The 21,934-nt window shown below is 40.2% G+C and overlaps 2 protein-coding genes across 4 annotated transcripts in view; both read right to left on the reverse strand.

The window, feature by feature from the left end:
• Positions 1–5,653, reverse strand: part of LOC100561855 (protein SSUH2 homolog) — a 49,544-nt gene extending 43,891 nt beyond the window's left edge. Inside the window, exon 1 of the mRNA XM_062969748.1 lies at positions 5,391–5,653. Coding sequence (XP_062825818.1) covers positions 5,391–5,427 — 37 coding nt within the window. The 5' untranslated portion in view covers positions 5,428–5,653. The remainder of the gene's footprint in view (positions 1–5,390) is intronic.
• Positions 5,654–21,456: 15,803 nt separating this feature from the next.
• Positions 21,457–21,934, reverse strand: part of LOC100561468 (protein SSUH2 homolog) — a 45,937-nt gene continuing 45,459 nt past the window's right edge. For all 3 annotated transcript variants that reach the window (XM_062969750.1, XM_062969749.1, XM_008119723.3), the window contains one exon: positions 21,457–21,934. This exon is cut by the window's right edge and continues 1,170 nt beyond it. The gene's annotated coding sequence lies outside the window, so the exon portion shown is untranslated.

Genomic DNA, 21,934 nt, shown 5'->3' on the forward strand with positions numbered 1-21,934 from the left:
AGCCCCCACCCTTTTAGCCTTCAGGAAAGATTTAAAAACATGGCTCTTCCGGTGTGCTTTCGGAGAGTAAATGTTCTATGCTACTCCCCCCCGATATTTATCCTCTAGACTGGTTCACTATCTGATGTCCCGTCCCTCGAGGTTTTATTCTGATCCCTTTCTCACCCAGAGTTTTAATTTTTAATCTAGTTTTTAAATGTAGTATTCATGCGGCCCGCTCGTGTTATATTGCTGTTTTGATCTTATGTTGTACTGTTTATTTTATGTAATGTATTATTTAATTGTATTATGTTATGGTTTATTGTATTGTCTTGGGCATGGCCCCATGTAAGCCGCCCCGAGTCCCCGTTGGGGAGATGGTGGCGGGGTATAAATAAAGTTTTATTATTATTATTATTATTATGATAGTCAATGCCGTGTCACCTATCAACCTTCTCTTATGACATTCATAGTTGAAAGGATATCATAAGGAAAGGTGAGTAAGCTTGTTTTCTGCTGCCCTGGAGACTAGGACTTAGAGCAATGGGTTCAAATTACAGGGAAAGAGGTGCCATCTGAACATTAGGAAGAACTTCCTAACTGTAAGAACTGTTCAAAATTGGAACTATCTGCCTTGGAGTGTAGTGTTGGCTCCTCTTTTGGAGGCTTTTAATCAAAGGCTGGATGGCCATCTGTTAGGGGTGCTCTGATTGTCCTTTTCCTGCATGGCAAGGGGTTGGACTGGATGGCCCTTGTGGTCTCTTTCAACCCTAAGATTCTCCTTTTTCAATCACCTTTCCCAAAAAAGGGAGATTAGACACTGATCTGTAATTAAGGTCTAGGGCAGGGGTCCCCAAACTAAGGCCCGGGGGCTGGATGCGGCCCTTCAAGGTCATTTACCTGGCCCCCACCCTCAGTTTTATAATATCTTTTTATATCAGTTTTAATAATATAATATATTGTATATACATATAATATTGATAAAAATATTATAATGTTATACAATATAATACTAATAATACCATATAATAATATTAATTATATGTTATATATTACATATAGTATTACAGTATAGTGGTATAGTTCAATATAGTAATGTATAATGCTAATATTTTGCTATGCTAATAATATAATATATTATATGTACATACAGCTGCTCTGAGTCCCCTTCGGGGTAAGAAGGGTGGGATATGAATGTAGTAAATAAATGTAGTAAGTAAATAAATAATTAATTTTAGACTTAGGCTCACCCAAATTCTGAAATGACTTGAAGGCACACAACAACAACAACAACAATAACAACAACAACAATCCTAATTAACTTGACTATCTCATTGGCCAGTAGCAGGCCCACACTTTCCATTGAAATCCTGATAGGTTTATGTTGGTTAAGATTGTTTTCATTTTTAAATATTGTATTGTTCTTTCATTGTTGTTGTTGTTGTTGTTTTGCACTAAAAATAAGACATGTGCATAGGAATTTGTTCGTATTTTTTTTTTCAAATGATAATTCGGCCCCTCCATAGTCTGAAGGATTGTAGACCGGCCCTTTGCTTTAAAAGTTTGAGGACCCCTGGTCTAGGGGATCCAGGGAGGGTTTCTTCAGTAGTGGTCTAACTACTGCTTCTTTTAAACAGGATGGAAAATTGCCCTCCCTGAGAGATGCATTAATAATTTGTTGTATTTGAGATCGAATTGCATCTCCTCCCTGGATGACCAGCCAAGAAGGACAGGGATCAAAAAAGCAGGTGGTCTTCCTGCTTCCTGCCCCAGTAGCTTCTCCACATCAACAGTACTCACCTATTGAAACTGATCCAGTGTAATCCCACTCATAGAGTTGCTGGACACTTTGTTGTTGACTTCTGCTTCAATGACATCATCTAGGTCGGCTCTTATGCGAGATATTTTATCTGCAAAGTGGTTGTGATGAGGTCCATAGTCTCTACTTTAGGAATTATGTAGGGACTGTGAAAGTTTCCCAATCCCTTTGAGATCTCTTCCAAGTCTATGATTCTATGAATTAGGATTGGGTAGCTCTGCAACATCTGTATCCAGTAAGGGACTGATGTTCTGTTACTATGTAAGTGGGTCAGCAAAGTGACTGATGCACATTGAGATTAGACCGATGTACAGTGGGACCAGTGTGTATTGGGATCAGAATACCCTTTCTAGTGTTCTGTTATGCATCTTCACAATTCACTAACAGGGTTCCTTAATGCCTTGACTACTATATGTAAAGTTATGTAACATGCACTGTGATAGACAATTCCGGCATTAGATTTATTTATATCCAATTTCCCCTCCCCAGTTTGAACTTAAACCATCTTACAATAATTAAAATTCATAGCTTACAAAACATTAATAGAGCTGTATTTGAAACAGAAGTGCATATAAAATATGAGGTTAGGGGAAGTTTATCAGCTGAACAATTATAACCTTTATCAGGAAAGTGGGATTTTTTCTGTATTTTTCCCTTTTAGCTTATTTATGTGTGGTCTTATATTTTTCTCCCTTTTCCTTGTAATTTGTTTGTATGTGGTAGTTATAGTCTTGTTTTTTGTATTCTCCTATGAATGTGTGTGAGAGTGTGTTATATACATGATATATCAAGCATACATATAGTATTTCAAGTATACTCTTGTTCATCCTGTCAATGTCCAACCTGCCTCTAAACTCTGAGACTCTCATTAAAAGCAGTATGCTGTTAAAGAAAAAAGCACTATGTGAAGCAACACTTCACATATTCTATCTGAGATCACTGCAATCTTGCCCACTACTTCTGTGATTAAAATCACAAGGTTTATCTCTTTTATTATTTCTTTTTTTGCAGCTGCACTGATTATACAACAAATACAGAGAAATAACAGTCCATACATTGTCTTGATAATGCACGTCACACACAAGCTAGAAAATCACCTCGCCATTTTCCACTTAGGACCATTGATTTAATCTGTGATAATAATTGTAATCTTGCAGCAGCTTTTCAGTGGCTGTGATAGATCATATCATAGCCCAATGTATCATAGCCCAAAATTGCACAGCCACTTTCATGTTCTCCAGTTGTTCAGAAATAAAAATAGGAACATGTTTTTACCTACTGCACTTACTCTACACTGGCTTTTAGAGTAAGCTGTGTTTGTAAATGTAACATAACAAAATGGTTTTATTTATTTATTTTTTAAAAAATGTTTCATACAACACATAATGCCAGAACTGCAACTCAAATCATTTATTTATTACATTTATAATCCACCTTTTTTCCAAAAACCTTAGGGGTCGCCGTGGTGCAATGGGTTAAACCCTTGTGCTGGCTGAAGTGTTGACCTGAAAGCAAGATGGGGTGAGCTCCAATGTGTCAACCCTAGCTTCCCATGTGGGGACATGAAAGAAGCCTACCAGCAGGATGGTAACACATCTGGGCATCCCCTGGGTAACATCTCTGTAGACAGCTAATTCTCTCACACCAGAAGTGACTTGTCTCAGTTAACTTCTGACATGATTTAAAAAAAAGGAGATGGTGTGTATGATCCTTTATATTATCCCCATATTAAGAACCCCATGAGGAAAACATAGACTTGAAAGGCAATGGTTTGGATTGGATTGTTAGTCTCAAGTAGAGAAGACTTGTGTAAAGATTTATGATTCAACCATTGATGCACTGGGTATACTGCAGTTGAGATTAACCCACGATGGTTTAAATCAATTACTGTTCCAAGCTCATTCATGCAACTTCTTGACTGAATGGGGATAGACTTTGTTCCATACAGGTTTTGAGGAGCACTTACTATTTGAAGAGAGTTTTTGTTCTGGTGTGTCTGTGAGTAAGAAATGTATTGCAATGCAATGGAACATTTTTAAATGTGTTAAAATAGGTATGCCTTGCACTACAACAAAGATTTCAGGGTGACTTACAAAAAGTTATGCAATTTAAAACAATAAAATAATTAAACTAAATATTGATTGATTGATTTATACATGGCATTTCTCCCAATATGGGACCCATGTACAAACCTGTCTCCTAGAAACTAGTAATGGTTATATTAGCAAGTAACCAACTGTTTGGTGTGTGTTTTAGTTTTATTTTGTTTGTTGCTGAATGGGTGATTTGATGTCAGAGTTCAACTAATTGAAGACTATCATGTAAACAATTGAGATGGAAAAAAAGATGGAAAATACAGAGAAAACCTCATTTTCACCTTAGGAGGAACATCCTAAGAGTACATATTGTTCAGGCCTGGAACCCATTGCCTGGAGATGTGGTGAGCACTTTATCAAGACTGACCTGTGACAGAGATGTTGAAGTTGCATCCTGCACCATAGAGGTGGCTGAAAGGAAGCTATCAACACTTTAATTCTGTGATGATGGACTTTAACCATCTCCCTAAAGGCAAGTCATCTCACAAGTAGGAAAAGATTTCAGGGGCTAAAACTCCCAAAAACCACAAGCCAGCACGGCTTCAACATGCTGGTAGTGGCTATGGATTCTGGGACAAGTAGTCCTGGAAGTAATTTTTCTAAGCTCTAAGGCAAGCATGATGTTTTTCCCAGGGAAAGGTTATCACAAGCAAATAAAATAGTATCCTTTGTAAATAGGAACTACTGCATGTAAGACGTTGCCTCTTATGTGTGCCTAGAAGTATAACAACACAAGAAGCTAAATATTTCATTACAAAGGAAAATTAGAAATACAGAGAAGAAGATAAAACACTTTATATCTTTTTAGTACATCAGAAGATTATTTTGCCTTTCACACACAGCTTGAACTACTAAAGAAAATGAAGCTTTTCAGCTCAGCCATACCAAGATTGTGATATTCCTAAACGTACTGAATGCTCCAGTCCTTTTGTCATCAGAATAGTAAAGATATTCGCTTACTCACATCAGGATCCAATCTGCATTTCTGTATATGCCTACCTGGGTGAAAATTCTATCAAATCCCCTTCTATTCAGACAGGTCAAATCTGTTTGCAAAGTGTAACTGATAACTTTCTGCAAACTCTTCATGAACACAATGAACTCATATTTCTTTCAACTTTTTAAGATGCTTGACTTAAATACACATCACTTCCATATACCGTAAGTGAGAGAACTGGTTTCTGGGCTCTAATATCTTCTTCAGTATCTTGTTATGCTGTCAGAAGTACAGAACAAACACAATGCAGAATAAATGAATCCAACAGATGTGGCCCTCCAAGGCAACCCTGCATTGTGTTTTCAGTCACTCTTCAGTACTCTTCTAACTATAGCAAAATGTCAAATTTCATTATATAGCAAGAAACCAGTGATAAAAAACTGTTAAACCAGACACTAAATCAGAATGTATTTCATTGTCTAAAACATACAGTTGGAAACTTATCTGCTATGCCAGACATATTAACAGAAGAGCATATTCCTCTGTCAATATTACTTACTTTCTTTGTCTCCAGCTTTCTCTAGATCCATTCTCATGGTGCCAGATGAAGTAAGTATGTCCAGAAGAAGTCTCTCTCTGCAATATTTGGCACATGTATTGTTTACTAGGAATTCTATGTTAGAAATCCCTAAAGACCAGCCCCTACAGCCACTCCCATTTCATAAAACAATGGGACGTCCCGTGATTCATTATCTGTCACTAAAAAAATAAACATCAAGTTACATGATGCAATGTGAGAGCTACACTGACTTCTGCTTCAGATTCTACAGACACATAATTTCCTCTTGTCAGCTGCATGTGATTGTGGTACTCACCTCCTATTCTTTCTATCCAAACAACATTTGATTGTACAAAAACTGTTTTGTACACATTCAGGGTTGCCATTAGTGATGACATTAGCCACCTAATTCATACTTCTTCAACTATATGTGTGGACAATAACAGAAGCAGCTTTCAAATAGTACATGTCTCTGTCTTTTGTGATATAGTTCTTGGCTCAAATATTATGTAGAAAGTGTGTATGTATTATGTAGTTGCATCTAAAACTACCGGTATGTCTATTCTAAAGTTCTCCCAAATGCTACGTTTATGTCTTCCCAAAATGCATGTATTAAGAGAAAGTGCATATGCATTTGAAGTCACAATTAGAGATGTTATGGATAAGAAAAACATTTCTTTCCTTCTAATATAACCATTACCGATATCTGTTAAAAAAAAACCCATAAGAACACAAACTGTCTTGTCGAAGGCTTTCATGGCTGGAATCACTGGGCTGTTGTGAGTTTTCTGGGCTGTATGGCCACGTTCCAGAAGCATTATCTCCTGACGTTTCACCCACATCTATGGCAAGCAGGCATCCTCAGAGGTTGTGAAGTATATTGGAAACTAAGCAAGGGAGGTTTATATATCTGTGTTTATATATCTGCGGAAGGTCCAGGGTGGGAGAAAGAACTCTTGTCTGTTGGAGGCCAGTTCCTGCCTGGGGGAATCCTTTAGCTAACACCTCCGAACAGAGGATTCCCCCAGGCAGGAAGAAGCCAGGCCTTGAAGCTGCAAGGCCTTTCAATGCTAATCAAGCTGATTAATTACAACATTCACACTGTCCTCTAACAGACAAGTGTTCTTTCTCCCATCCTGGACCGTTCACAGATATATAAAACTCCCTTGCTTAGTTTCCAATATACCTCACAACCTCTGAGGATGCCTGCCATAGATGTAGGTGAAACATCAGAAGAGAATGCTTCTGGAACATGGCCATACAGGCTGGAAAACTCACAACAACCCAGAACACAAACTGCTGCAGAAATGGAAATGAATTGACACATAAGAAAATGCACAAAAAAATTGCTACCAAGTGTAAATAGATTCCTACAATAGAGAAGTTGATAATGGAGCCCATCTGTGCATATAGAGGGCATGCACCAAAATCAACAAAAGGAACAGGGAAACAAAATAAATGCTGCTATAACAAGACCATGTAAGAGGGTTGAATGAAAAGTAATGCCTCCACCTTCGTAACTCCTCAACAGATGGTAGTACTGGTATGTGGCAGGTACTGGTTTGTTCAGTAGACTCTCCTCTACAGTTCCATTTGGCAGGAAGCCTTAGCATTAAACGGTTGTGTTGTTAAAGAGTGACGTATGGAGCCCTTCACAGACGATCAGTCAATGCAACTTCAGCAACGTGCAGTCATTGAATTCTTGACAGAAAAAAGTTTCACCCCAAAGGATATTCATCAGAGAATGCAAGCTGTTTATGGTGATTCTGTTGATGTGAGTAGTGTGTCTTGTTGGGCAAGTAAGTTTAAAGATGTTGAGGTGGGAACATCTAACTTTCATGACAAACAAAGAGTTGGACGTCCTGTGACAGCAACCACTGAGTTTCATAAGCAAAAGGATGACAGATTGATTCAGGATGATTGTCCTATCACTCAGAGAGAAATTTCAAGCATAATCAGCAATTCTCAAGAACGTGTGGGTCACATTATTGCTTTGCTTGGCTATTGGAAGATCTGTGCACGATGGGTACCCAGGATGCTTACTCCTGAAAAGAAAGTGCACAGACTTGAAATTTCCCAGGAACTCCTCTCACGTTATGAGAATGAAAGTGATGCCTTTACCCTATCAAATGTGACAGGAGACGAAACATAGGTACACCATTACGACCCGGAGATGAAGTGTCATTCTATGGAATATCGACACAAAGACTCACCCCCCAAAAAAAGAAATTCAAGACACAGCCCTCACCTGGAAAAACCATGGCAACAGTGTTCTGGGATGCAGACAGTGTTATCCACGTTGATTTCCTTGAACATGGAACAACAATAAATTCAGAACCTTACATCACAACGCTGCGAACTTTGAAACGACAACTAACAAGGGTCTGAAAGGAAAAGGGAAATGTTTTCCTGTAGCATGACAATGCCAGACCACACACTTCACATGCCACCACAGCAGAACTTCAGAGACTGGATCTCACCACCGTATGGCATCCTCCATACAGTCCAGATTTAGCACAGTCTGACTTCCATCTGTTCCCGATAATGAAAGAAGATCTGCGGGGACATCATTATGCTTCTGTTGAGAGAATTGTGAGATGCTGGTTGCGGAAACAGAGTATCGAATTCTTCCTAGACGGCTTCAGAAAACTTGTTCATTGTTTGGTAGAAATGTATCCAATTGTCTGGGGATTATGTGGAAAAGTGAATGGTGATAGTTAAAGAGCACATTCTAAGGATTATTAAAATATTCTCAACCAAACCCAAGTAACAAAGGTGGAGGCATTACTTTTCATTCAACCCCCGTATCTCCTTCACCGAGTTACCCAGTTGTTCGCACAGTTTCCTGACACAATTATCAATTTCCAGAAATGATAAAAATTAAGATGAATGCTCATTTCTTGCAGGTAAGAATGTCAGTACTTCAAGTTTGTATTACAATAAGAAATCTGCAACCAAAAAGATAAGGTCTGAAATGGACCAAACCACATCAGTGTCTGATCTGATTAACCACATACTAGGAACTTGCTTTGGATTGCCATGGACTCTGAAATCTCCAAGTGAATTAGGATAATTCAGACACACTGAAAAATCAATTTGGATTAGTGAAATAATTAGTAAATTAAATATTATCACCATCATGTATAAAATGAGAAGGAATTTCAATATAAACTGGTTTGTAGCAAGAGTAAATTTCAGTGGCAAGTGAAAGAAGGCTTCTCATTGCACCAAAAAGATTCACACTAGCTGCCACCTGGTTTTTGGTATAGTCATGCTTTACAGTCATGTACCCTGACCTATTTGTCACTGCTAATATGCATGACTAATACAGTGCTTACAGGGGAATTATTTGACGTTATAATTCATTCTGGTGTTTATCAGGCAGGTGCCCATGAAAATCCATTTTGCATAAATTCATCCCTTCTCTTTTCTTGACATAACTATGATTAACATGTTAGAGAAAACTGTATAACATTAGCCCACTTTGGCGGTGTTGATCAGTAATATTAGCAAGTTTTTGTTGTCTGAGCTCTCATGGGCTTTACCCTGCCTTGTCAAATTCATGGATCACCAACCACAGATTCGTATATATAATGTACACATGGGTCAAAACTCAGAATCAGAGAACTCGGGCATGAATTCAGAGCAGGCAAAACTATGCCACATCTCCTCCCTTTCGTGAAAAAGATGCATCCAGTAGGTTTCCTAAGGTGAAAACTGGAGGTGGCTCCTTTAATGATTGTGTACACCAAAAAATTTCCCATTTCTACATCTTTACTTCTACACCTGGAACCTTTGCAACTTTCACTCTAACAACTCTGGTTCTTGTTATTAGACATGCAACAACAAATATTTTTGTGGCTCTTGAGGGTCCTTTAAAAGTTCCAGATAAACTATCTGCAGTTCATCCAACAATAGGACATGTCTCTGATATTCCCACCCCCATGCCAACAAAAGTGACCATGTTAGTGGAGCTGCATCAGGACAAATATGACTTTAGAGAGGAAATTTGATCATAGTTTATGCTCAGTTGAGGGTTCTGAACTCCTCAAAGGCAAAAAACATATGCAGATTAAGTTGGATTTATGCCTGTGTGAGTCACTAAGAGGTTGCCAGCCATAGTCGGAGATGGAATCATAAGCAGTGAGTTCAGAGGGAATTACAGGAAGTGCTGACTGTAAAAATTACAGTATTAACACTGGCAATTCACAAAACTGTTGCATATAATGTGTATAGTCTGGCATCAGGGCAGTAAATTAACACATTACTAAGATAAGAATTTCCAACCTTGACCATACAGTTTCGTGAATCAATCCTGATCTAAACAGAAACAAGCAGACAGACATGAACTGTACTATCCATGCAAAATAGCCCTACTGTGGCTAAGCCAGTGTTTTTCAAACTCTGTTCCTCCAGATGTTTTGGACTTCTCCCACAATTCCTAACAGCTGGTAAACTGGCTGGGATTTCTGGGACCTTAAGTCTAAAACACCTGGAGGAGCAGAATTTAAGAAACACATAGAATCATAGAGTTGGAAGAGATCTCCTGAGCCATCCAGTCCAACCCCCTGCCAAGAAGTAGGGAAATCACATTCAAAACACCCTCGACAGATGGCCATCCAGCCTCTGCTTAAAAGCCTCCAAATAAGGAGCCTCCACCACATTGGGGCAGAGAGTTCCAGTGCTGAACAGCTCTCACAGTGAGGAAGTTCTTCCTAATGTTCAGGTGGAATCTCCTTTCCTGTAGTTTGAAGCCATTGTTCCACGTCCTAGTCTGCAGGGCAGCAGAAAACAAGCTTGCTCCCTCCTCCTCCTCCTTATGACTTCCCCTCACATATTTATACATGGATATCATGTCCCCTCTCAGCCTTCTCTGGGCTAAGCAGTAGGATATATTCCTTCACTCTCTTGGAGTCAAGCTAGATGCACCTGTGCATACATGGGATGATACAAAATCAGGGAGCCTTCACTGAGGGCCTAGAAACCACAAAATTCCAGCTTATGTGCTGTTACTTTTACCCAGATCAGAGTTTTACAAAGAGCAGTTACAGTCAAGTCAAAAGCAAACCTCTGAAGTCAAGTAAAAAACAAATCTGACAGATAGATGGATACTCAGCTATCTGTCAGATTTGAAAGTTTGTTTTTTAAATACTGTATGACCCCCTTATCCTTGGATTTGATATCCATAGTTTCACTTACCCATACTCCACCTAGAAAAGTTTTTGGGCCTCTCTAGATCCTCCAATGTGATTTGTGGCATACTTCTGGCCCAAGTATAGTCAAAATAGGGGTCACTATTATCTGTGATTTCAGGTATTCTTTGTGAGTCTTGGAGCATATATTCCATAAATATGAGGCTCATACTGTAATAAGAATTGACATCTGCTGTAGGGACCCTCATCTGTGTTTTGCCAATGGGAGTAATAAAGAACATAGGAGAGGGCCTTCTCTGCTACAGCACCACAGGTATGGAATGCCCTGTTCTTGGAGGCTCAGTTAGCACCAACATGAGATTTATTCTAGAGCAAAACTAAAAACGATTAATCTGTTTCATCCAGTGGGTGAGCTCCCATCTGTCAGCTTTACCTTGTGGGGACATGAAAGAAGCCTCCCAGTAACACATCCGGGCATCCCCTGGACAACGTCTCTGTAGGCAGCCTATTCTCATAAGCAACTTGCAGTATGTTCTCAATTCACTTCTGACACGAAAAAAAAATCAAACAATGAAACATGTTGATCTTTTGTCAAAAAAGATGAAATTCACGGGCTTTTAACATATATTTAATTTAATGTTCATATGTTGCCATATGTCACATTGGAGCTGTTTGATACTCTCTAGTACTAATATATACTAATATATATGAAACTGTAAAAATGAAGTTTGTTGATCGAAAATAAATACCTGAAATTTAAAGCACTTCTGATCCCAAGCCATTTGGATAAACAACCTGTACCTGTTCTCCTAATTTTGTTCTCCTTTGAAAGCCTGATCAGCCAGTTCAGTTCACACCCTTAAATGTGTACCAACAGTTCCATATAAAGAGAACAAAACAAAATCGGCTGTTACATTCTGATAACATTGTTATTGATTCCTAAGAGGGAATAACATTTTGCAATGTTTCATTCTTGCAAAGGGAACCACTACAGTGAGACAATGAGATAATAAGGTATAAATAAAACTATCCAACATAATGACATTTCTTGGAAACACTGGATTCTGATTTTTATCAAAACAGTATTGCAACAGAGATTTAAAAAATAAACCGGGCCAAATGCCAGACTTACTATGATATATGACCTGCTATTTAAAAAGTGCCAGTGATAGGACAGCCATAGACATGAATGATGCCCAATAGATTAAGAGAATGTGAATGTAAGGCTGAAATCCTATGGATTCCAGGATTATACCTTAGAGACATGTCATATTCTGGATCCAACCTACCACCCTTTGTTGCAGGAGGATAATAGAAGGAAGGCAACTCTGAGAAAGTGATTATATATTACTTTTCCTTCTCAGCCACTACCTACAATTTTTCAGTGGATTTTTCAGTGGGCCACATCAGGAAGGGTGGGCTGGGCAGAGACTTGTAGTGAACATGTACATGAGATAATTTCAAAACATTTCAAAACAGTTCTTGGGCTGAAAAATAATTTACATCAATGTATGGTAAAAAGCATACATAATGAGATCTGCCTTCTGCCCACTCAAATAAAGGTATTAGGAAAGCCCCCCCCCCCCCCCGCCCAATCCTCATACATCCAGACTGTTTGGCAAGATCCCCATGTCTTCTATATAGCATTTTCAGAGTTCAGTATTTAGAACTATGACTACAATGCTCATTGGAGTGAGCTCACTGTGCACAAACACAGCAAGGACCAAGTACAGAGAGCACAATAATCCCAAATAAACAGTTCGAGGGGAGGTCACAGGGGCTTACATGTCTTTACACTAATGCTCAGAGCATGGGAAATAAGCAAGACGAACTCCAACTCCTAGCACAGCACCACACATACGATGTCATAGGCATCACTGAAACCTGGTGGGATGACTCCCATCACTGGAATGTAGCCATGGAGGGCTATAACCTCTTTCACAGAAATAGAACAAAGGGGAGAGGAGGGGGAGTAGCTTTATATGTCAAAAACAGTTACGTTGCAGAAGAAATGCAAGACTGTAATCCGGGAAACCAGCTTGAAAGCATCTGGATAAGAATCAAGGGAACCGGGACTCAAAAAGATCTTGTCGTGGGTGTCTACTACAGACCTCCGAGTCAGGATGAAGGACTTGATGAAGCCTTCTGTCAACAGCTGACCAAACAGGCACAAAGAAGAGATATAGTAGTCATGGGCGATTTCAATTATCCCGATATCTGCTGGAAAACAAACTCAGCCAAGAGTACAAAGTCCAACAAATTCCTCACTTGCCTTGCAGATAATTTTATGGTCCAGAAGGTAGAAGAGGCAACAAGGGGATCAGCAACTCTTGATCTAATCTTAACAAATGTGGAAGACCTGATCAATACAGTTGAAGTGGTTGGATCCTTAGGGGCAAGTGACCATGTGCTCCTGCAGTTTGCAATACAAAGGAATGCTGAAACTAAGACAAGTCAAACACGCATTCTGGACTTTAAGAGAGCTGACTTCCAAAAAATGAAGGAATTACTGAGCGGCATTCCATGGACGCCGATATTAAAAAACAAGGGAGTTAAGGATGGATGGGAGTTTTTCAAAAGTGAAATACTCAAGGCGCAAATGCAAACAGTGCCAACAAAGAAGAAAAATAAGACAAGTGCAAAGAAGCCAGAATGGATGTCCAAAGAACTTCTAACTGAGCTAAAGCTCAAAAGTGACATGCACAAGAAGTGGAAAAGGGGAGAAATCACCAAAGAAGAATTCAAACGTATAGCCAACTCCTGTAGGGAAAAGGTTCGCAAGGCTAAAGCGCAAAATGAGCTCAGGCTTGCCAGGGACATAAAAAACAACAAAAAAGGTTTTTTTGCTTATGTTGGTAGAAAAAGGAAGAAAAAGGAGGCGATAGGGCCACTGCAAGGAGTAGATGGGGTGATGGTGACAGGGGATAGGGAAAAGGCAGAACTGCTTAATGCCTTCTTTGCCTCGGTCTTCTCACAAAAAGAAAGCCATCTTCAACCTCAGCAACATGGAATGGACGAAGGATTGGGGGAAATCCAACCCCAAATAGGGAAACAAGTTGTCCAGGAACACCTGGCCACTCTAAACGAATTCAAGTCCCCAGGGCCAGATCAGCTACATCCAAGAGTATTGAAGGAACTAGCGGAAGTTATTTCAGAACCACTGGCAATCATCTTCGAGAGTTCTTGGAGAACAGGAGAAGTCCCAGCAGATTGGAGGAGGGCGAATGTGGTCCCTATCTTCAAGAAGGGAAAAAAGAACGACCCAAACAATTACCGTCCGGTCAGCCTCACATCAATACCAGGCAAGATTCTGGAAAAGATCATTAAGGAAGTGGTCTGCAAACACTTAGAAACAAATGCGGTCATTGCTAATAGTCAACACGGATTTACCAAAAACAAGTCATGCCAGACTAATCTGATCTCTTTTTTCGATAGAGTTACGAGTTGGGTCGATACAGGGAATGCCGTGGATGTAGCATATCTAGATTTCAGTAAGGCCTTCGACAAAGTCCCCCACGACCTTCTGGCAAACAAACTAGTAAAATGTGGGCTAGACAAAACTACGGTTAGGTGGATCTGTAATTGGCTAAGCGAACGAACCCAAAGGGTGCTCACCAATGCGTCGTCTTCATCATGGAAAGAAGTGACAAGTGGAGTGCCGCAGGGCTCCGTCCTGGGCCCGGTTCTGTTCAACATCTTTATTAACGACTTAGACGAAGGGTTAGAAGGCACGATCATCAAGTTTGCAGATGACACCAAACTCGGAGGGATAGCTAACACTCCAGAAGACAGGAGCAGAATTCAAAACGATCTTGACAGACTAGAGAGATGGGCCGAAACTAACAAAATGAAGTTCAACAGGGACAAATGCAAGATACTTCACTTCGGCAGAAAAAATGGAAATCAAAGATACAGAATGGGGGACGCCTGGCTTGACAGCAGTGTGTGCGAAAAAGATCTTGGAGTCCTCGTGGACAACAAGTTAAACATGAGCCTACAATGTGATGCGGCAGCTAAAAAAGCCAATGGGATTTTGGCCTGCATCAATAGGGGAATAACGTCTAGATCCAGGGAAGTCATGCTCCCCCTCTATTCTGCCTTGGTCAGACCACACCTGGAATACTGTGTCCAGTTTTGGGCACCGCAGATGAAGGGAGATGCTGACAAGCTGGAAAGCGTCCAGAGGAGGGCAACTAAAATGATTAAGGGTCTGGAGAACAAGCCCTATGAGGAGAGGCTTAAAGAGCTGGGCATGTTTAGCCTGCAGAAGAGAAGGCTGAGAGGAGACATGATAGCCATGTACAAATATGTGAGGGGAAGTCATAGGGAGGAGGGAGCAAGCTTATTTTCTGCTGCCCTGCAGACTAGGACACGGAACAATGGCTTCAAACTACAGGAAAGGAGATTCCACCTGAACATCAGGAAGAACTTCCTCACTGTGAGGGCTGTTCGGCAGTGGAACTCTCTCCCCCGGGCCGTGGTGGAGGCTCCTTCTTTGGAGGCTTTTAAGCAGAGGCTGGATGGCCATCTGTCGGGGGTGCTTTGAATGCAATTTCCTGCTTCTTAGCGGGGGGTTGGACTAGATGGCCCTTGAGGTCTCTTCCAACTCTACTATTCTATGATTCTATGATTCTATGGATGGGGGTGAATTCGGCAGCATGTGCCAGTTGCCTATCCTTTTATGATGGAGCCCACTGGCTCCCATCCCATAATACACAGCAACTTCTGGCGGGGCTCCATCGTAAGAGGGAAGGCAAACCAGTGCATGCTGCCACCGCAGCAAGACAGGAAGCTTTCCGTGTTGCCGATGAGTTCCCCACACCCCTGGACAAGCACCACCAAAATCATCACGATCTGTGGCGATGCTATCGGCACATTTGATGTGGTCGTATAACTCTAGAGTCCAAGGGTCAAATTTCTACTCAGTCATGGAAGCCCAGTGGTTCGCCTTGGGCACGTTAACACTCTCTCAGAACCAGACATGAAGCCAAAAGCAAACCATACCTGACCAAAGTCTACCAAGAAACTTCATGATAACTTCACCTCAAAGAGCTTTAAATGTGAAATGACTTAAAAGTACACAACAAGGGAACTTGATATGGGAAGAGGGGAGCAATCCACTTTGATAAGTTTGGATGCATGCAAAATCTGAATGCAAACTACATAATAAAATGTATTGGAGCAAGAATAGAAAAACCCCTAGTTTGTCTTCAGAATTACTATCAGATAGCATGATTTTTAGTTCTCATAGTGGACAGAGTTGTTTACGTCTACTTCTTGCATTTATAACTGTACTGTGTCGGTTACATAAGGCAATCCTCCAGACTACAATGTTTTAGTAGAATTATCATTGATACAGATCTACTGACCTTTACTCCTGGCATCTGTCCATCACACCTCTTGGTTTATTGCCTGTCCAAGAAGTAAAACAGAAAGCCATGTGTTGAAAGATTTCTCACAGTCCCATATCCTCTAAATTCAGTGGGGCTGACTTCCAAAACAGAATGTATATTATTACACTTTTATTGTGTAGTGGTGTGAGTGAAATGTATTTTCTGTCATTCTGACTCTGGAAAATTTCTTGCAAAATTTGGTATAGCATAGACTCCATAATTTCAAGTTCAGCATGATCAACCTCATGGCATATCTACCTACAAGTGTACATGCGTGTTGTTGGGATGCTATATACAGTAGAGTCTCACTTATCCAACACTCGCTTATCCAATGTTCTGCATTATCGAACACATTTTTGTAGTCAATGTTTTCAATATATCGTGATATTTTGGTGCTAAATTCGTAAATACAGTAATTACTACATAGCATTACTGTGTATTGAACTACTTTTTCTGTCCAGTTTGTTGTTAAACATGATGTTTTGGTGCTTAATTTGTAAAATCATAACCTAATTTGATGTTTAATAGGCTTTTCCTTAATCTCTCATTATCCAACATATTGGCTTATCCAACGTTCTGTTGGCCCGTTTACGTTGGATAAGCGAGACTCTACTGTATTACTTATATAAATTAGTTTATTAGTAAATTATTCTATGATTTGTGTTTCCTGCTTTTTTTGTTCCCTTGAAATGTACTGTGATTGCTCTACATCACCTTATTGTAGGAGTAGACTATGGAGCAGAATACAGTCAGCCTCCACATTTGTGGGTTTGATTTTTTTGCATTTGACTAGTGTGATCTTTCTAGGTTCTCCAGTGCAACCCTATGGTCAACTTTACCGCATATAGCTCTCTTGTACTCTCTAGGTTCTTCAGTATGATTGTGTGATCAACTTCTATCAGACGTTGGCCATAGATTTTTGGAGAACTAAGGTGTCATCTCAGTTTTAAAAAAACAGCATTTTTTAATTTGTGGTTTTTCACTTTCACTGGGACCTGTGCACATAACTCTAGTGAATGTGGGGTCTTGGCTCTAAATGCATGCTTTTTTAGTCCTTGAGAAAGCATTAAGTCTTACTTATAGTCTATGAAAACATTTTGATACAACTGAAATGTATCATCTAATCCCAGGGCAGAGGGGGCAGTATATGGAATTGGCCTGCTTGTACCCCATAGTTTATTTGGCTCCCATCCAACCCAAGCTGCCCCCCCCCCATTACTTAAGTTAATGTCAATCATCTCAAAAAATAAGGTGGCACACTGAGAAAACTTATTCAAAAATATTTCCTCCCATTTAAAAATCCTTCTTCTTCTTCTTCATTTGTTCAGTCATTTCCGACTCTTCATGACCTCATGGACCAGTCTACGCCAGAGCTCCCTGTCGGCCATCGCTGCCCCCAGTTCCTTCAAGGTCAAGCCAGTCACTTCAAGGATACCGTCCATCCATCTTGCCCTTGGTCGGCCTCTCTTCTTTTTCTTCCATTTTCCCCAGCATATGATCTTTTCCAAGCTTTCCTGTCTTCTCATGATGTGGCCAAAATACTTCAGCTTTGCCTCCAATATGCTTCCCTCCAGTGAGCAGCTGAGCATTATTTCCTGGAGGATGGACTGATTGGATCTTCTTGTGATCCAAGGCATTCTCAGAATTTTCGTCCAGCACCAGAGTTCAAAAGCATCTATCTTCCTTCGCTCAGCCTTCCTTATGGTCCAGCTCTCACATCCATAGGTTACTATGGGGAATACCATTGCTTTGACTATGCAGACCTTCGTTGCCAGTGTGATGTTTTTGCTTTTCACTATTTAAGGTTGGCCATTGCACTTCTCCTGAGAAGTAAACATCTTCTGATTTACTGGCTGCAGTCTGCATCAGCAGTGATCTTCACACCTAGAAATATAAAGTCTGTCACTGCCTCCACATTTAAAGATCACCTCACCTCATTTAGTCACTCAACTTTTGCATGTGAATTTCACAGATATATTAGGGGGAGAAAAGCTCCCAGACCTGACAAAGCCACAAGCTTTTTTGTTCACTTCTGTGCCCTTAATAATAATATCTAAACACAAATATTAACCAGGTCAGGTTTTTATTTGTTTATTTATCACAATAATTCATATTTCACCCTACTTCGGAAACCATATCCAGAGTAGGTCACAGTTTAAACATAAAAATATAATGCTAAATAAAAACACAGCATTTTTTAAAATAGTAACAATCTAAACATTGTAAATAAGCAGTCTTCTGTTTAGAATACAGCAACCATCATTGCCAACCAGAAGCTAGCTGTGACATCTGGGCACCACAACTAAGAAGGTCCCATAGAAGTAAGAAGCACAGAATGAAGACTTAGTTGCACCTTCCTTCTATGATTGCCAAGATATATAACCCAAAAAGGTTTAGCAAAAGGTGAGAACCAAACACTAATCTAAATGTCTCATAAAGTTCCAAAGGTGACACAGTCCAGGAACAGCCAGGAATCACAGATACAACATTAATCCATAACCAGGAAGATATAACTAGTAAAACTTGAGCAGGAGTACATGAACAGAAACACAGAAAACTTCCAGGATATTTAAATCCAAAATCAAGGCTTGACTTGAACCATGAACAAGAGAACTCAGGCATAGCTTCTCACTCTAATGCAGTGTTGCCTGAACTGCCCTTAAAGTAAACAACTTGTTTAATAGCCACCCATGAAAACATTACATCTCCCGTGAATTTTCTCCCCAACTTTTCCATGTACTCTCTCAGCCCGGCGTACTCTATTTTTGACTCTGATTTGTAAATGGAGACTTTTGTTGATATCCGTAGCTACAGGTGGCTTCTCCTGGGCACTCTCAGCACTTCTCTTGAATCCTTATCTATTATTGACTCCTTGGACTGGCTTTGAGGCCCTGCACATTCCAAGCCAGTTTTCTCACAGAGAGAAACATCATTTCCCAGACCTGAATTTCGCAAACTTGAGAGCCCATCACTTTGTGCCACAGGAAAGCCCACAATCCTCTCTAAATCCTCAGTTAAACCATCAGCCTCTGGCTGATCTACAACACCCCAACCTCCACTCCCACCTTGACTCTAGTAATATTGGAACTCCAACATAAGAGAAGCAAGGAATTCAGAGGCTACCATTTTTGCGAATAAGTCCAAAACACTTGGGAAGTGTCTGATATGTGATCCAATACAAAAGCCAGCATAGTGATCTTGTTTGCTGTGTAATAATCTTGTTGTGTATCTAATAATTGTTATAATAGTTATTTGTTAGCCTTGATACTAGGAGCAGCAATAAATAACACAACATATAGAGTCAGTTTAAAAGGTTTTTTAACCAATACATACTTACATCCATCAATAATTTTTTAAAACAAAACCTAATTTAAATATAATCAGGATAGATCTGATTGAAGTCTTGACTCAATTAAAGAACTGAGCCATTGGATTTGCTCAAATTGGGGCTAACAGTGATCCTTAATAGCTGATGTATGGACCTCTGTGAAGAAGGCATGGATATTCTTGAATCCATCAGCTCAGCAGGTCCTTTGTTTCCCAGGGGCCATAGAAAACCTCTTTCTATAACCAAAAGAAGTGTGTAGCCTGGTCTACTCAGGGAAATGAGAGAAAACTAACTTCTACTCTGGCAACTACCAATCAGCAGAGACTGGAACAAAGTTCTAAACTGATTAATTTTCTCCCCAATAAACTCCATGTTCAGTTGCATTAAAATATTCAGTTTTCAACACAGCTACTCCTTGAAGTCTTCAATTATGTAACATTTCACTAAGCAACTTGGCAGCTGAAACCTCAACCTCAGATTTAAAGAATGCAGTAGAGTTTCACTTATCCAACATAAAAGGACCAGCAGAACGCTGGATAAGCAAAAATGTTGGATAATAAGGAGGGATGAAGGAAAAGCCCATTAAACTTCAAATTACATAATGATTTTACAAATTAAGCACAAAAACATGTTTTACAACAAATTGACAGAGAAAGCAGTTCAATACATGGTTTATTTATTTTGTGTCAAAAGCATTGTATAATAAATAAGTTTGAAAGTGATAAAAGGAATCACAAACAACTAAATAGTGTTAGACCAAAAGTGGGCAACAGCAATTGCATTGTCCGTAGCTTTAAACAACTCCTCCTCCATGCATGAGGCAGGGCATTGTGGGCAAGCATACATATGAGGAGTTGTTTGTTCTGCTCCACAGTCACACAAGGTGGAGGATTCCTCCAGGTAGTGCCATCTTGCCAAGTTGTCTTTTGATCTGCCCCCTCCGCTTCTCAGTCTATTTAGAGATTTCCAAGTTGCCCATTCTTGGTTTTCCCCTGGAGGCAGACCCTCATGGGGGGGCCATCCAGTTAGAATTGCCTGGTTTAGCTGCCCAGAGGGACACCCTTGCTGTTGCTGGGGGAACCTCAAAAGGAGTGGTGGTTCTCATGAAGCCCTTCCTAGATTTGAGTCTGGTGGGAGGAGGCTGATAGTCATGCAGTGGGTGGCTTTCACAATGTTTGACCTTATTTCTCTCACCGTTAGCAGCAACTTCCCGTCGCACGTCAGGAGGCACAATGCCAGCTAGCTTATAGAGTTTATCAACAGGTGTAGGTTTAAGGCATCCTGTGATTATTCTGCATGTTTCATTCAGTGCTATGTCCACCTGCTTCGCATGGACAGACTTGTGCCAAACAGGACAGGTGTACTCAGCAGATGAGAAAGACAAGGCCAGGGCTGATGTTCTTATTAATTGTGGGTCTGCACCCCATGAGCTGCCAGTCAGTTTCCGCAGGATGTTGTTGCGTGCAGCTACTTTGTGCTTGATGTTCATGCAATGTTCCCTATATGTTAGTGTTTGATCTAAGGCGACACCAAGATATTTAGGATGGAAGCAATGTTCAAGCTCTTGGCCTTCCCAGGTAACTTTGAGTTTCCTGTTGGTTTCACGGTTACGTAGGTGGAAAGCACACACTTGTGTCTTGGCAGGGTTAGGCTTCAGAGTTAGGCTCTTTGTAGTAGCTGGAGAGATCTTTCAAGGCATTAGTGAGTTGGCTTTCAACTGTTTTGAAATCTTTTGCTTGTGTTGTTAGGCCAAGGTTATCAGCATATATAAAGCTCTTTGTGAGTGGTGGTAGTGGCTGATCATTCGTGAAGATGTTAAACAAGGTTGGTGCAAGAACACTGCCTTGGGGTAAACCATTTTTTACCTCCTCCATCTACTTTTCCTGCCCTGAAACTCCACATAGAAGCTGCGGTTTTCCAAGAGGGTCTGGACAATTTTTGTAAAGTCAAAATCCCAGGAGATATGGTATGCATCATTTTTCTATGTTGCACCGTGTCATAGGTTTTGGTAAGGTCCACAAAAACTGTAATATTAATATATGGTAACATTATGTAGTAATTACTGTATTTACAAATTTAGCATCAAAATATTGCAATATATTGAAAACATTGGCTACTAACTAATTGACTACAAGTAAAGATAGAATTGCATAAAATGATTTACAGTAACATTGTCAAGAGTCAGACGCCAATTAGCGAACAAAAATAGAGTTTATTCAGCAGATAAGCCAAAAAGTAATGATAACACAGAAAAAATCTTGAAACACTTCACTATCAGTGCTTCAAGAGCAGTTCAAACAAAAATATAATTCAGCAACACAAGCAGGTAGAAACAAAGCTAAACAAACTTAGTGCAAACTGCACTATCTGAGTCCAAGCCCTGCCAGCCGGCTCTGTAGTTTTCAAAGGAACAGTTCCCAAAAGAAAACACCAAATTGGTCAGGAAACAAACAAACAAACTAAGAATTCAGTAGACTGCTTCCACAATGTGGATAAAGCCGAAGGCTCCAAAAGGATGGTGAAAAGACGTCGTCCGGGATTCCAAGGTCAGGTCAGGAGAAAACAGCGGTGTCCAAAGAGCAAGCCAGGAGTCAAAAGCCGATAGTAGTCATCAATCACAGGGCGAAGGCACTAGCAAGGTCAAATTCCGGTCCAAGGTCTGAAGAGGGT

This window comes from Anolis carolinensis, chromosome 2, assembly GCF_035594765.1.
Source record: "Anolis carolinensis isolate JA03-04 chromosome 2, rAnoCar3.1.pri, whole genome shotgun sequence".
NCBI lineage: Eukaryota > Metazoa > Chordata > Lepidosauria > Squamata > Dactyloidae > Anolis > Anolis carolinensis.